This window comes from Biomphalaria glabrata, chromosome 14, assembly GCF_947242115.1.
Source record: "Biomphalaria glabrata chromosome 14, xgBioGlab47.1, whole genome shotgun sequence".
Taxonomy (NCBI): Eukaryota; Metazoa; Mollusca; class Gastropoda; family Planorbidae; genus Biomphalaria; species Biomphalaria glabrata.
In genome coordinates this window covers 18,522,679-18,540,272 of record NC_074724.1, presented here as the reverse complement: position 1 = coordinate 18,540,272, position 17,594 = coordinate 18,522,679, and the positions used below count along the sequence as shown (strand labels likewise).

The 17,594-nt window shown below is 33.7% G+C and overlaps 1 protein-coding gene across 4 annotated transcripts; it reads right to left on the bottom strand.

Annotated features, from left to right (window-relative positions):
- Positions 1-2,192: 2,192 nt before the first annotated feature.
- On the bottom strand, positions 2,193-16,097 carry LOC106060276 (gastrula zinc finger protein XlCGF26.1-like). 4 transcript variants are annotated; one of them, XM_056011019.1, is made up of 8 exons: positions 15,973-16,097; positions 11,292-11,411; positions 10,689-10,825; positions 8,685-8,862; positions 7,417-7,665; positions 6,607-6,848; positions 5,690-5,860; positions 2,193-4,323 (listed from the first exon to the last, which is right to left on the bottom strand). In XM_056011019.1, the coding sequence occupies exons 3-8, from the start codon at positions 10,779-10,781 to the stop codon at positions 3,913-3,915; spliced, it is 1,344 nt and encodes a 447-aa protein (XP_055866994.1). In that variant the 5' UTR covers positions 10,782-10,825; positions 11,292-11,411; positions 15,973-16,097; the 3' UTR covers positions 2,193-3,912. The 4 variants fall into 4 exon arrangements, with proteins under 4 accessions (XP_055866994.1, XP_055866993.1, XP_055866996.1 ...); XM_056011018.1 differs by having other exon boundaries at positions 10,689-10,821; XM_056011021.1 differs by having other exon boundaries at positions 15,939-16,095.
- Between the last annotated feature and the right edge of the window lie 1,497 nt (positions 16,098-17,594).

Below are 17,594 nucleotides of genomic sequence, written 5' to 3'. Positions count from 1 at the left end.
CCTTGTGTAAAATTTCAGAGTTTCATATGTCTATGTAATATTCTTTGACCTTCAATGTTCATGGTTGTAATGGCTTCTTTAGTTGGCTCAAATTCTTTCATTTGTATGATAGGCCTACTTGTATCAGTAACAGAGTCAGGTTGAAATGATTTCTTTCTGTCTGCTGTATCTGATGTTGACTGGAGGTAATATTCTTTAGTATCTGGTTCTGGTTGATGAGACTTATCTTGATTGTAGCAGGAATTGTCCATACATATATCATAGTATTGGTAGATAGTGATGTAGATCTATATGTAGTCTTGTTCAAGTCTTGAGGTATGGAGTCATCAGTGGTTGGGGATGAGCATGTACTAGGTAGTGTTGTAGGTAGGGGTGGACATGTAGTAGGTAGGGATGTCCTTGTAGATTTGCTTGAGTCATGAGGTAGGCCTATAGATACATTGCTGTCTGTTCCTAATTTGTAGTCAGGTTTGTTCTTTGTTTCAACTGTGTTACGTTTCTTTAGACTTTGTTTCTTCTAATAGTTGATTCATTGACAATCTGAGTACAATTATTGACGTAGCCTATTTCTTGACATCTTTGGTCATGCTTGGCCTGTAATATTCTTTAGAAATTCTCTTCTTAGTATTTGTTACACTCATATGTATGGTGCAATCAAATTCATGTTTGAATTTAATTATTTGTTTTCTGTACTTGGTACGATTATTTGTTCAATTGCATTGTCCTTGCGAAAAGTATCTTCTTGAAAAATCCATCTTCGTTTTCTGGAATCATCATTGAATCATGTTTGATTGTGCTCTCTGGTACATTCTTTTTATTGTAGTATCATTGCTTTGTTCAGCTTTGAATTAAGTATTTTTCCATTCCAGTAATTCTTCTTTTAGGTTTTCTTGCCGCCGTCTGTCATATTCTCTTCTTTGCTTTTGTTCTATTTCGTCTTGTTCTATGATCTTTTCAACCCATGGTCATCGCTCATGCAGAGGCATTTGGCACTTTTCTGCTGCCTCAATTAATTTGACAGTGCAAATGATTTTGACCACATGTTGAAACAATTATTTACTTGCAAAATATTAGCTTGAATTTGTGTAGATCTATAATGTTGTACAACTTTGAATAAATAACAAAATGTTACTTAGTTATGCCGTATCAGGCGAATAAACTTTGTTTAACAGTAGAAGTACTACTGGAGTCGTGGCAATGTAGTGTAGATTAATTGTGCCGTATCAGGCCAACAAAATAGAGATGAAATGTTACGAAGCCGTATCAGGCTATTTAATATATTGACGTGCCGTACTAGGCTAATTAACTTTCTTATTCTGTAGAGGTGCTACTGTATATATTGTAGATCTAGTAGTGTCGTGCCATATGACTGACTTTGTAGTAGTTTAGTAGAAAGGTTTCTACTTAGTAATGTCAGTTAAATAATACTGGTCTTATCTATTGTGTCGATATGAAATTAGATCTAGAGAGTCGAGACGATAGACTCTATATTAGATCTATGTTTAGATATAATATTGATAACCGATATGTAACTGACCTTTTGACACAGTAGATCTTTGATTTCAAGTTTAAGAATCTATGTTCTGTTAATTGAAAAAAAAATTGTCTCTAGATACTTGAATAAAAATTGATGATCTTTCCGATGATCTTTAGTAATTTGCCGGAGGTGCCATGTGTCACATAACTTATGTCTTAATTCTGTCAGATTCAACCTCGTGACTGTACTTGACCTTCTACTAACATAATTAGATTAACCAATCAAACCACCTCTCCAACTAATCAAATACTTTTCTATCAAACGTTATATACGTGATCACTGGATGTTTGTGATGTCATTGGAAAAACCCAGCAACCTTGAACAGAATTTAATTTAAATAATTAAATATAAATAATAAAATATTGACAATGATACCTGACAGTTATATTTAGCTTTAATTTTAAAACCAAGTTTGTTTAGATTATTATAAGTTCTCCAATAAAAAACTATAAGCCTACATCGGTTTAGTTGTAGCAATATAGTCGTAAAAGTCATAGACCAACCAACACTGCAAACCAGCACTAGATTCCTTTCCCCCCTTATGAGATGTCCCTACATAGAGCCATAAAGATTGGTGAAACAAATGTGATCCCTCGGGTCATCAGAATAACAGTGCAAGAAGTCTATACATTTAGTAAGAAAGTAACGCTGAATAGAAGGCCTATCTATACAACATATTTTATTACATATAATTTCACAATTTTTATACAGTTTTGAAAAGTTCATTATAAAAAAAGACACCATCATACTAAAGTCATACTAAACATATCAGCCTTGAGTTTAATCAATAAAATAAAACTTTGTTTTGAGCTTAATGATTTAGAAAAGATTCATTTGGGATTGCTACAAATATTGTTTCAAGAGCCCTTTTATGAATAAGTTTGGCAGATTACTTTGAGAGGACATTTAAATTTGTTGTTTTTTTTCTTAAGAGTAACCAAGAAATTGAAACTATCAACCCTAGGAAGCACAGTATCCCATTACTTTTGAGATAACTGTCTGGCTAGTTATACTTTTAGATGCATTCCAGCAATAGGGTATGGGGGATGACAGTAAGCCAAAAGCAATCTTTTTCACAGTGACTGGATGGTGGTCGCTGTAACAGCATGTCCCATAAAATCGTTTTAAAGACAAGCTTAGGCAACAGCTTGCTTTAACAAACAGAAGAGCACCTGAAAGCAGGCAGCGAGACAACTGGAGATCTCTTGTGAAGGCAGCTGAATACACATCTGAGACCAAAAGAAAATCTACTGCCAAGGACAGATTGCGGAAAGAGCCTAAATCAACCACCGGCTATCTGTGTAACAACAGTTAGCACTGGATGTGGAAAAATATGTTGACGACAGCTTGGGCTTCATTGCTATGTGAAACACTGTCCTCTACTTCATCTTCTGACTTGAAGACATGCTTTAGTATTATTTAAATAACCCAGGATAACTAGATAGATCTACTGTTTTCTCTGATGTACAATATACTATTGTTGTCAACTATTTCAAAAAGATGTCAGAATACAACTTTAAATGTTCATTTGTTTTATACAATTATGAAAGTGTGCATAAACAATTGTGAAATTTGAATAGTACATTGTATTTCCCTAATGCAATGATCATTGAATAGAGTTATATTAAGAACATCTTTAGAACTAGTGATTTGTTTGGTACTGAAGCAGATATTAAATATTGAATCCCCCCCATGTGAGTTATTACAATTCCTCTATTTAGCTAGCTAACTGCAAATTCATGGGCTCAAAAACCTTGGGGGTGGGGGTGCTGTGAAAATGGTTATCAAAAACACCTCAAGCAATCTTGCTTTGACAGTTGAAGATAAGTCTTTAGTGAAAAAGATTAAAAAAATCACCAGCTTTTTGACCACACTGAAAAACTCTAGTTTCACCATTATATTTTTTCAAAGTATAAAAAAAAAATTAATATAAATTTGGCTAGAGGACTAGACACTCTTTATCTTGAAGAGACTATATCTTTGGGTTTTTTAGAGTTTGATACATTAAAAAACGTTCAGGAACACTTTGTGCACCGTCTTCTAAGTCTAGATATGTAGGCCTAACATTAGAATTGTATAAACTTTACTAGATTTCTACATTTGCTTTTTCTCAGGTGGGGGAGGTTGTGCGGAGTAAATATTGTTCCTCTGTTATTGTTTTTAAATCTAACATTCATTGGTTATTAAGAGCAAAATAATTGCTCTATAAGATATATAAAGGAAAAATTGTCTTTAAAAAAAAAAGTATTTTTGTATATTTTACTTGTTATTCTATTCAAAATATTCAGTCTTAATCCAGAAATTCAAAAAAGGAAACAAAGACACAATAGTTAGAAGGAAAAAAAAGCTACAACAGTTATGAAGCCATTTAAATATTAATAAAAAGGTAATTGAAGGTGGGAGTATTGATCAAGTTTATCTTCTAAACTGACATCATTGTCTTTAGTATCATCATCCACAATGTCATCATCATAGTTTTCACCTTTCATTTTGTGTAGTTTAATGTGTTGTCTTTTGCCAGATATCCTCAAATGCTTGTTGCATAGTTTGCACTTGAAATAGAGAGTTTTATCTTCAACGTCTGCAGCAGGTTGTTTCACTCCATGACATCTATCAACATGTTTACGTAGTAGTGTTTTACGAGTGAAGCTTCTCCCACACGTTTGACATGTATGAGGACGAATGAGATCATGTTGAGCTTTGATATGTCGTGTCAATGATCCTTTCTCTGTAAAAGAAATGCCACAATGGGGGCAGATGTGACTTTTGACACCTGTATGAGAAACCTGAAAGAGAGTTGATTTAAATCTCAGATATAACTTCAAAATAGCATTTTGTCCTAAAAAAAAAAATAAACTACGAGTATGTAAAAAAAACTGCAAAAGAATATGCATATTTTCTACACGAGATAAGGCCAATTATTTTAATCTTAAATGGAATGGAAATGCTGAAGAAAAATATGTACCTTATTTTGATGGTATGTTAAATCACTAGTGGATCCAGAGCTTTGAAGGGGGAACACAATTTTCTCCAAACCCTAACCCCAGTAAACTCTAACCCTATATAAAATCTTAGATGCACAAACGCATTCTCCAGAGGCCTAGAGCTCACTTTCTATCCTATTAAAAAAGGAAGTGAGCTCAAGTCACAAAGGGCACGTGCTGATACTGCAAGGTATATGTAGCATATTTTCTTTTGCATATTCATCATAAGATTATCTTCATATTAAGCGAGATCTCTTGTAGAAGGCCTGTTTTGATAAGCAAATGAAATCAACAGAATGAAGGTTCAGTGCTTTGGGAAATTCAACAGTGCACAAAACAGGTAGAATGGGTTTGGTGGATACAAGATAAACCTTTTGTTTTTACTTCATCAATATTCAAAGATGAATTTATAAGCCCTTACTACATTGCAAATAAGACCAATTGTTTTGTCCCTAGAAAAAAAAACTTAAACTCCTCTCCCTGTCCCTTCAGCAACATGTGCCCCACAGATTGAGGAAGGCTGATTTAGATTAAGGTGGCTTTGAGGGAAGCCCCTGAAAACAATTGTCTTTAAAATAAAAAAATATGTTTGTAAACACTATTTAAAATATATAGGATGGCATAGTTTACACCTTTATCTTTATGGTAAGCCAATTGTAAAGGCTCTAACTTAGAACAATCTGTGAAACATCATTCAAAACAAAAAAATTGCAAAAAGCTTTTAGCATAATAAGATAAGTAAATAATTTTTTACACAAATATTGGCATCCCCAGTGGGTGTGTGCATCCCCCCCCCCCCCCCCCCCCCCCCCCCGGATCTGCCAGTATGTTAAATCTGGTATTTAGGAATTAACAAATAGATATACTGGTATTCAACAAAGACACAAATGTTATTGATTAAAGTAAAATTAATTAATTATTCAGCTACATACAAATAATGATGCATGATATACATAATAAATTTAAATGAAACATTTCTTTTTGTTTTTGATGAGTATTTGTATTGTCAATAAAAATGATTAACAGGTATTTTTTTGGAAGATTAACAGATGTTAAGATTTTCAAAGAGATTTTCGAGGAGAGAAAAAAAAAAAGGCCTGATACAAAATACTTGCATTGACTCAAAATCATACTGGGAACACAATTCTTAATAACTTCCAGTACATACCTTATGTCTATTAAGATTATCCATTCTTTTGAAAACTTTCCCACAAACATCACAAATGATATCTTTTTTACTTGTATGCATTTTCTCTTCATGTTTGATAAGTAAAGATTCAATTGAGAATCGTCTGTCACAATAACTGCAGGCATAAGGCTTGACCATAGAATGGTTTTTCTGTTTTGAAAAAGAAGGTTATAGAAAATTTAAATTTGCACCAGCTGTGATATCATTCATGATAGTGCAAATATTAAAACTACCATTTAAAGAACAAGGTTATTTCACTATACAACTTTTATTTCTAGAATAAGTTCCCTAAAATAAAAAAAAGTTTTTTTAACAGTAGATTCTTCCCTTCATTCAGCATGGTCTGGCTCAGAAACCATATGCAAAGCATTTTCCTGTGTTCTGAGCTTATGTCAAAATAAATAAAATAATATGCTGATAATGAAGTGTTTTGCTACATTTTGACCTGAACAAATGCAATCTCCTGGCACACTATTCAACTCAGTTAATAACATGTACAAAATTAAGTCAAATAAAGAGGGATGCAGCACTGGCCAATTTTATAATGCAAAGAACATTTCCATTGGGGGATACACAGAGGGCACACTTCATCTTTTTGAAATCACACAATAAGAAGTGCAAGTTTTGTATAAACTATTAGTAGCTTATGCACCTAAAGTGTCAATTTAATTTTAAAAATAATATTGTTCTATTTCAAAAGAGAAAAAGTTGTCATTGAACCTATTTTAAGCACACTACAGAATTTGGTGCAATTTGGCTTTTTAAAAGTGCTTTTAATATTTTAGCTTGACAGACTACACAAGATTAATAGTGACTTTTTCTTTTCATTTCCTTTCATTGCTATTCCATTATTGCACCTAATTAATTGTTATTAATTAAAATACATATATACCAACCTCATGATGGACCAAATGCCTTTCCTCAGAGTACATTTTCCCACAAATTTTACAACAGAAGCTGATGTCTGCATGATTAGATTGGCTGTGATCAATCAACTGGGTCAACTCATTAAAGACAAGGCCGCACAGTAGACATGGGTGACCTCCAGAGTGTTTAGCATGAATTTTGGCATGTTTCTCTAAGCTAGACTTTTGAGTGAAACATTTGTCACACTGGGCACAGTGAAATGGTTTTAATCCTGTTGGGTTGGACAGTAGAAATCTTAATATTAAGTAGAATGATTTGGAGTTTGTGTTGGGCTGGAGAGGGTAGAAATCTTACTATTAAGTAGAATGATTTAGAGTTTGTTTTCAAACTACATGAGTAAATTCAAAACAATGATGGGGGAACTATATTCCATCCTTCTATTCAATGTCAGTGATTTAGGTCTACACAGAAAAATGAACAGGAAGTATGGTAGGCCTACAATTTTCTGGAAAATGCATGAAATTTTAAAACTATTTCTATGTAGTTTAACATTGTTGATTTTATTTCTAAAACATATTTTCATGTAAATTAAAACAAGCATTCATTAACAGACTTAGGTTTAAATTTTTCATAAATTGTTTACAGTAAGGCTCAGTATATAATCATCATTATCATGTTACAAAGGAAAGGATGATTTTCAAAACCATTTTATTAAATAAGAATAATCTCTTCTCAGACCTGAATTTCCTTTTCACAGCAAAAGCAAATTTAAAACAAATTTGACTTACTGCTTTGTACTTATTGGTTGATAGTCTTACTTTAAAGAAAACTGTGCTTACTGGTATGGATTATAGAATGTCTCTTTAAATCTGAACATTTTGGAAATCTATTTCCACATATAGTGCATATGTAAGGTCTGTTTCCACTGTGAATTAGCTTGTGTGCAACCAACTCAGTCCTCTCAGAATAAACATTAGGACAAAATATGCATTGGAAGGCTTTCTCAGTAGGATGTTCTATCATGCGATGTTTGTGGAGTGAATCTGGGACTGTGAAGGATTTGGTGCATGTCACACAGTTGATCAAACCTATGCAATACATCAATAAAGAAATGTAATTGATTATATATATATATATATACATATATTATATTTTATTCTATTACACAATCAAATTAATTGTTCATATAAACAAACACAGAAACATCCATTGAGAAACTGCCTAACTGCCATCATACAGATATCTTTAAAAAAAGCAACAAGAGTGCACATTAACTGTTGGACTTTGTCATTTGTGTCAATGGTATAAAGTACTGGTGAAAAAGTGTACCCATGTGGTGTTCCTCCATCCAGTGCTAATCTAATCAGCAACAGCTTGCTTTTACATGTTGATGGCATTTTATTTTTTAAAAAATGTTAACCTCCATGCTTGCATATGTTTGGTACAATCAAATCAGATAGCTTTTTTATCATGAGATGTAGTTGGATGGTGTTAAAGCAGATGAGAATTTCAATGAATAACACTCTAGAATATTGCTTCTGAGTATCAAGATGATGGTAGATACTATCTAACATGAGTAGTATTGCATCTTAAGCACTTCTTGGGTTCAGAAAAGTCGAAGAAGATATAAACATTGGAACTTCAAGCAATCTATCAATTAAAGTAGTATGTCCTGGGTGCATCTTTTTAAGAATCCATCATATTTCCCATTACTTAACATTTACAGCTAAGGTTGCTTCAGGGAGGGGAAATTAATGGTAATTACAACAGGAAAATGGTCCCATCCCCTAAGCAAGCAACTCACTGAGCACTTAAGGTAATCTAACAGTTCTGCTCCTAATAGTAGGTTCTATCAACTCTCCTTACTAGTCACAGTACACAGCTAATAGACCAATCTTCTGAGTCAAGGAAGACAGACTTAAGGAAAGAGGGACCAGACATAGTGAAATGTAAAACACAATTTGTTATAGTCTTTAGTCACATCACAAGGACAAAGGAATCCATTGCATTAAATTTAAATCATATTTCTATATAAAAAAAAACTAATTAGATCAAATATTTAGATTATTAACAAATGTTATTTTATAATTGCATTAAGCATAATTACGTGGTTTGGACACAGTGTTAGGGTCATCCACATCATCATCTTCTTCATCTTGTTCATTTGCTTCAGTCACTGTGTCTTGTTTGTGTTCACAGCTCTGTGTTGAACCACATTCTAAACATAGTGGAACTTTCATTTTCTTCTCTATGTCAATCAGTTCTGGCCTGTCTTTATGGTTTGCCTTGTAAATAGATCAAGTAAAAAGTAAGAAAGAAAGAATATGAATTATCTGAATTATTACTATAATCAATCATCTCTACATATGTAAAAGTTTGTCTCCGAGACAGAAGAGAAATCACTCACTACTGTTGTGTTTATACATTAGTGACAAAATATATAATATATATATTCTCAATAGAATCAAGAAAAAAGCCAAGGAGGTCCTTTCTGAAGAACAGGCAAGCTTCTGAGCAGGTAGAAGCACTGCAATGAACAAATAATAGATAATATGTGATGATATTCTGGCTAGAGTTTTCAAAGAACTAAGCAATGAGCTAGCACCAGTGATCAAAATACTTTTTCAGGCATCTCTTAACAAGGGCAGTGTACCAAGGGACTGGAAAGAAGCTAATGTCACTCCCCTATTTAAAAAAGGAGAAAAATCTGAGCCAGGAAACTACAGACCAGTATCACTAACCAGCATCACATGTAAAATCCTAGAACACATAATATGTAGCAACATCATAAACCACTAAAACAGACATAATGTCCTTACTCCATACCAACATGGCTTTAGGAAATATAGATCATGTGAAACACAACTAATCACTTGTCTGGACCAGTAGGGAAAAGGGAGGGGGGGGGGATAACATTGTACTGTATTTAAGCAAATGTTACCCTATGGCCAGAATTTTGTGATTTTTTTCAATTTCAAAAGAGACCGATAGCAAAGACAAACAGATACAAAAACTCTTTTGTTCCCCTGGCAATCAAATCATTAAATACAATTCATAAACATTTCACATGTTAATTTGGAGTGAATCTGGTGTGAATGTATGTTTTGGTTTTCTACAGTTATAATGTTCTGTTTGGTGTAATGCACAAATTGTGAGGCTAATTTCCTAATGGATAATAAAGATTAGTATTATTATTATTATCATCGCTTTTAAAACGCACTTTAAAAAAAAAAGCCGTGCTTATGAAAATAGAAGGTTTTATAGTTATCTATTGTTAGTTTTGAGCTTTTAAAAGACGATCTAATTCTGTACACAAAGTATAAAGGAGAGTAATTCAAGTTATACCACAACAAGTCAGGAACAATTTCTTTCCTTTGTTAGATACCAAATAAAATAATTAACTAATTGGTTATTTTTTAAATTGATTTTTGTTTAGGTAGGTGCAAGAAATAATTGTGGTAAATGACTGTAAATTTCAACTTGAATCAAGATTGAGTGTGTGAGAAATAACGTGTACAAACTTTTTAATTAGACAGAGTCTTGTAAAAACAGAACATAAAAAAAATGAGCAAAGCCAAGTAAAAAACATATCTAGTATCTTATAAATTAGAAACGTTCCTTCAAAAGAGAAAAATTGATAGGGAAAATGTTTATGACTGATGCATAAATATTTAGACCTATATTCCACAAACTTAATATGCTAGTATCATATCTAGTATCCTACAAATTACAAACGTTCCTTCAAAATTGAAGAATGAGTGACATCTTATAGGAATTTCTAAATTCTTCAGAAGCAACTATTATTAAAGAGTTCTTGTAGAGATAGTAAATGGTCTGTACAATCCTGATAACCTTTTGTGTTACTTTATTTTGTTGCATCTGCATTTCCATACCAAGAGCCAACATCACTGATGCTCAATTTCCAAATACTCTTTGAATGGACTTTCTAGTGGGGATTTTGAAATTGATAGGGTTAAAGTTTATTACTGATGCATAAATATTTAAATCTATATTTCACAAGCTTAATAGGCTAGTTGCATCTCTATAATTAGATGAACAATTTGAAAGTTTGCATTTCAATGAAATTTAGAAAAACTAATTAAAAGAATACCTTGATATGTTTGAGAATGCCAAGTTTATCCTTAAATTCTTCAGAACATAGCCAACAGTGGTAAATTAACACATTTGTTGAGCTCATTTTCATAGCACAAATCTTGGTCAGCACTTAGTATGCAGTCAAAAATCTAACTGACAGAAATAAAAATACAAGTGAATATTTTACACAAGTAAATACTAATATCACCTAAGACCATTTTAAAAGTGCTCTTGATTGTAATCAAATGATTCAGTTGCTATTGAAAAACTGTCATCTTTCAACCAATAATATAATAAAATGAATATAAATATATATAAATATATAATGAAAATAAATAGGTAATTAGAGAAAAAAAAAGGTTAGAATACTAGAAAAATTTCCTTAAGCCTTATCATCCCTATTATGCTAGAAAACACTCTCATAAGCTTAGTGCTAGTAAACACTATCATAACTTATGATAAATAGAATATTATACTGGCTCCTATATATATTCTTGTAATTTATTAGACGGTAATGTTAATTAGATATTTAATTTTGTTAATATATTGTTGCTTTCCTGGTTTATGGGCAAATGAAATGTATGTATGTATAAAGCCTGAGATACTTTTGTGTACTAACCTGGAAACTGCTAGACTAGCTGCGTGGTTGAGAGGCTAAGTACACCTTAACTTGGCTTGGCTACAGTGGCGTAGTTTGGGTATATGATGCCCAGTGCGGCAGCTCCTTGTGATGCCCCTTCTAATAAAATGAAATAAAACAGCGAAATGATTTTTTTTTTCGACCTAATGTTTATTTTTTGTTAAATTATGCTAATTTGCAAAAAAAAAATAAAAAATCCATTTAACGAGATACTACAATAATCTTAGTTGCTTTCTTGCTGGCAAAATTGAAATCTATTTTTTCCCAAATATTGCCAAATTATTGAGTCATTTTTTTTTTCAGCATTGATTGCCAAACGTAATGATCAGCTTGAGTCTGAAAAAACTTTGCTCGCACAGAACCTCACTTACCACAACTGAAAATAAAGACAATATTTAGAACTGAATCATCTAGAAAAAATTTTAAAAATTAAAACTCAATATCTCAAACAGGTCCTTGTTTCAGAAGTTCAAATGCTTCAGAAGAAACTGCGACAAACCGTTAATGTCTCTTTGGCTCCAGATGAAATTCGTTTTTGTCAATGTCGTCATGAGTTGGGATAGTGACAAAAATTTACCTATCTTTACCTACCACATCATGATATTGTTCATATCAGGTTATTATTTCTTGAACTATCCCATCCATGGAAGAGTAAATTTCCCTCTTTAGCTCTTTCTTGTGTTTTAACACAGAATCTTCACATTTTCATCTGGCATCTTGTGGTTAACATGTCTTTGAGGTTTTGCACTAATCACCAAATCTGAGCACATACATTCTGTAAAGGTAACACTGGCTTCAGCAATGTTCTTCCGACTAGTAATGTTTTTAATCTTTTTCGTTTAAGTGCTCAGTCTCAAACTGACAATCACTTGTTTTTGAAGGTAGACTTATGCATCCTTAATTCAGTAAATACAGAGCCAAAAAACCAAAGTAAGTGAAAAAATGAAGGCTAACAATACACCTGCTTCAGACCTAATAGAAAAGTTTTCATCTGTTCTAGTCAATATCTCTATAGAGTTTCTATAATTTTTGAAAATCAATCCATAACTATCTTAACGACTTCTCCTCTGGTGCTCCAGCGCATTTTAACCAAGCGCCTAAGGTTAGTTTTAGTTATTTTGTTGAGAACATCCTAGCGGTGTGCTGAAGTCGATAAAATGGTGAGTAAACGGTCCAGTGTACCGAAAAATATTACTGAATAGATTTCAGTTTCAACCCGAATTCCAGCCAAGCTCTGAGAATGGTTCGAGTAATTGAGATGATGTCAATGAAAGACCACAGAATTGGTACCCCGTTTTTATCCATGACAACGTAACCTCAACGATTGATCCAGTTTTGTGATGTCAGGTTAAAAAAAATCGAAAAATATTTGGCTTATTGTTCGTTATGTATTTGTACATGTTTGGTTTGGAACAAAGCTTAGTTCAAAGCTTTTGTTCTCTCAGGAGTTGATCGTACTTGAATAGTAATTTCATGAAACCCTAGAAATGACCTAGATTTTGTCTTTGTCATTCTTCTTCAACTTGTTCAATATGCCCATTAAGTGCCAGATTCTGCTATTTTAGAGTCTAAGGCATTTATTTATAAGCTCTAGATCTATATGAAACCAGCGTACTGAACAATGGAGTAACAGAACGTGCGTGAGTGTGTAAAAGTGCGTTGCCTTCAAAGATTTCAAACAAATCTAATTAACTTGATTTAACCTGGTTAACAGCTTACGTTTAATTTAAGAAAAAACATAGGAGATTAATTAATTAAGTAAGTAAATTAATTTCTAGTAAACATTTCAAATTAAGTACTCTATCTTTGTTTATGTATGTACAATGCATTGATTTTATTGAGAAAATTTATCCTTAGTTTGATGCCCCTAACCATGTAATGCCCCGTGCGGCTCGCACTAGCTATGCCACTGCATGGCTACCTATTAAGGGAGCTCAAGATTCGACACCCAACTCGAGCAGAGTTTTGTTTACTGAGCGCCTAAAGGCAGCATGGAAAAACCTTCTCCCAGATACCCCCCTCCACCCACTGGTCTCACAAATGAGATTGGACCATAGCGCTCAAGCATGAAAGTAGCGCTATATAAAAGCTATTAATTCATTAATTAATAAATGATTCATGTATTGTTTAAAGGCTTAAATCTTTGATCAACCTACACCTAGAATAGTGGAGAAAATTATATCAAGGTGTTTAAGCGTTATATATTTAGGCTTAAATATATATAGTCGGATAGATAGTTCTAGAATTAAGATCTATATATAAAAATATAAATATTAAGATATAAAGCTGAGGAAGATTCGGCAAGACAATTCTACCAACAGTGGCAAGACTCTTGCCAAGAGCATTGAAAAAAAAAGAATCCAAAATCCAAGTCCATTTACAAACACTTTCAAACAGGCCTATTCCTGAGCTAGAATCTAGATCTAGAGTAGAGTCGTAGAGTCTATCAGATGATCAGACATGATCATCTAGATTCTAGTAGATCTAGATCTATAGTAGATTCTATATAGAAATTATAGTATTATAATTAATACTAATATAGATCTAACTGTTAGTAGTGTTACTAATATATATAATATATATATTATATATATTTATATATTAATAATATAATAATATAAATATATAATCAATAATTTCTAAGTATAGATACTTATATAGATCTATACTATAGACTTAAGTCACTAGTCTATACTGACTAGGCACTGAGACCTGAGTATAGAAAATACTATAACTATATAATGGATGGCTGCCTGGTCGTGCGGTTTGCGCGCTGGACTGTCGTTCAGATTTATCGATGGTCCCGGGTTCAAACCTTGCCCGCTCCCATCCCCCGTCATCCTGCGGGAGGTTTGGACTAGGAAGTAATTATCTTCAACTCTGAAGGAACATCCGAAACATGTAAAACATTTTACAAACAAATATATACTAGACTATAGTGACTAGATTTATCTATTGTAATTCTATAGAGAATAGTGACTAGTAGAGTCTAGATTAGATTAGTAAATCATTATGATTATGATCATAAAATAATATGATAATGATTAGTTAGATCTAGGACAGATTTATTTTTATGAGATTAGATACTAAGATAGATCTAGAATCTAGATTCTATATCATGATTATTAATTATGACTTATGATATACTATACTATAAGTTATGACTATACTGACTATAGTATAGTGTCTAGTCTATAGATAGACTATATATATATAGTTCGTCCATCTTGGTTCAATGATGACCACTTTGTCATCCAGGGGGCTGAGGGCTTTGCACTGGGGTTTTATGCCTCCTCATGTGGCTGGTGAGACCTATGTGAGCCCGGAATGTTCGGCCGCACACTGGGCAGGTTATTCCAGCTGGAGCTAGTGTCGTTTGTCTTGCTTTTCTTTTCTGGCGTTTTTCTTCTGCCTGCGTTGTTCTTTTTTCCTCAGCAACCTGTGCGCCAGTTTTCACAGCGCGAGGCCATGATGCTCTGACATGTGCCTCTGTCTCCCAGGTGCCAGGGTCTATGCTGAACGCCTTCAGAGAAGCTTTGAGGGTGTCCCTGAAGCACTTTCTTTGCCCACCTTGCGAGCGCTTTCCTTCGCTTAGTTGGCCATACAAGAGTCGTTTTGGATGCGGTGGTCTTCCATTCTGTAGACGTGACCTGCCCATCGCAGCTGGGACTGCATCAGGATTGTGTGGATGCTTTGCAGACACGCTCTTAGAAGGACTTCTGTATCTGGTATTTTGTCTTGCCATTTGACATTTAGTATTTTTCTCAGACATGTCATGTGGAAGTGGTTTAGTTTCTTTGCATGTTTACTGTACACTGTCCATGTTTCTGAGGCATAGAGCAATGTAGTGAGGATGACGGCTCTATAGACCCCTAGCTTGGTGTTTGTGGTGATACCACGTCTGTTCTGGAGCGGTAGAAGCACTGAAGTACGACGTGAATCTGGAGTCAGCTTTGCCATAAAAACATCAATAGTATCCAAGCTAGTCGGGCCTCCCAAAGGAATTAGTGATAGGCTCATGACCCTAAAGCTGCCTTTACAAAACGGAAAGAAACATATTTCCATTGTTAGCTGTTACGCACCCACCATGACCAACCCAGATGATGTCATAGCAAAGTTTTACGAAGAACTAAACTCCACCTTGCTTGATATTCCAAAAACAGAAAAGCTACTCATTCTCGGTGACTTCAACGCAAGAGTCGGCTCTGACCATCACATCTGGAAAGGAGTCTTAGGCAAATTTGGGATAGGTCAATGCAACAGCAACGGATTATTACTACTCCAGACCTGTGCTGAACACAAGCTGCTCATATCGAACACAATATTCAGATAGACTATAGTATAGTATACTATTACTAAGTATTATTAGTATTATAGTATAATTAACTATAATATAGTATTATTATTATAGAGTCTACTAATTAACTAATAATTATATACTTGAAACTTATACTCATAGATTACCGGATAATCTATCTAAAACTTTATCTCATGATAATCATAATCAAATGATAATGAAAAAAAGTCATATTGACTCATTATCTTCATATTTATATTAATATTTTTTTTAATATTAATAATTAATATTATGTTTAATAAGTTTAATAAGTTTACTTTAATACTAACTAATAATTATGAAGTCAGAAGTATCTATCTAGACCTAGATCTTGAGTAGATCTAAATCTAGACGTCTAGTCAAGATACAGATCTTGATTCTAGATCTACTATCTAGATCCAGAAGTAAATCTTGACTAGTTTATCATTTTGATTTTATACTATCTAGATCTAGAATCTAGATCTATCTAGATCTATTTATACTAATGAAGTTTATCATTATACCATAAATTTTTAAGCATAGTGATCTCCCTTGCCTATATTGAACTTTTAATAACTTTTTTAAAATGAGAGTTGTTTTTTCTGATACTATAAACTTAGTATAAACTATAATTTTTTAAAAGTATATTTCATTGTTGAAAGGAAAGTCAGTCATCTAATATTCTGAGATCTAGGTTCTAGATAATAAACCTATCCCTCACCTTCACCTATTATTTAGACCAGCGGTTCTCAACCTTTTATGCTCGGCGACCCCTTTTTACAACCCCCACTCTGCCGCGACCCCCCCCCCCCCCTTTTTTTTTACAGCAATAGAAGAATAGACAAAAACAATCAATTTTTTCGATGGTCTTAGGCGACACCAGGCAAATCGTCAATCGACCCCCAAGGGGGTCGCGATCCACAGGTTGAGAACCCCTGACATAGGCTGTTGGACCGTTGGGACACCACACAAGATTTGTCAACCGTCTTTCTCCATTCCTCTGTCTTTTGCCTTGGATAGAGCCTCTTTTAATGGAAGGCCCATCCATTCTTTTATGTTGTCTTACCATCGCCTTCTCTGTCTGCATCTTCTTCTTTTTCTTGGTACTGTTCCCTGAAGGTAGGTCTTGGCAAGCCCCAAATACCATGTAATATGGTCATAGAGTTTTAGTTACATTTTTTTTTTACAATAGTTAGCAGATCATCGTGGGAATGCGGCCATGACCATGGAGCGCATCAGTCTGATTTTAGTGTCGAGGGCTTATGAGGCTGATGGTGCGGTAGTTTTGACAGAGTTATAAATTGCCTTTCTTTGGAACAGTGATGATGAGTAATTGGGTCCACGGCCAAACTCCTGACTGCCAGATCTTGTTTCAAATCTTAAAAAGTACGTTTATCATGGTTTCTCTTCCAGCCTGTAAAAGTTCACCAGGAATGTTGTCAACTCCTGCTGATTTTCCCTTATGTCAGGGCTTTCACTGCTGATGCTACTTCCGAGCGAAGAATAAAATATTGTATAAGTATCTCTGTATATCTCTTGATATTTCAAAGTTATACAACTCTGAACAGTATTCTGTACATTTTCTCGTCACATTCTTTTCCTCATCTATTGTTTTGTCTTGTAATGATATTGTGCTAGTTCTTCCATATTTTGCAGTAGTGAGGTCCTTTACCACTTGATACGCTTTTTATTTTTACCCTCGTTCCTGTTGAGTCCCTGCTAAATTTTTTGACACTTATTCTCTATCCACTTTTTCGTCGCTTCTTTCATTTCCCTTTTAATACTTAAGTTGGCACTTTTGTATCCAAGAGATTGCAAAATGGTCAATTTAATTTTCCGTCTCGCCATGTGGACCAGTAAAATTACACTTTGAAAGGAATTTTAATCGTGAAGTGCAACTTTCAGAACTCCTTGTGAAAAATGTATGATATTATTTTGCAAGAGCCTAAACTTTAAAAGAGATTCGT

Bases quoted from the DNA above. Each gene is read 5' to 3' on its own strand.
- LOC106060276 (XM_056011019.1), bottom strand. From the start codon at position 10,781: ATGAAAATGAGCTCAACAAATGTGTTAATTTACCACTGTTGGCTATGT. The intron at 6,849-7,416 runs GTAAGCACAGTT...CCAACCCAACAG, and splicing joins ACATTCTATAATCCATACCA to GATTAAAACCATTTCACTGT. The intron at 5,861-6,606 runs GTTGGTATATAT...TTTTCAAAACAG, and splicing joins GGCATTTGGTCCATCATGAG to AAAAACCATTCTATGGTCAA.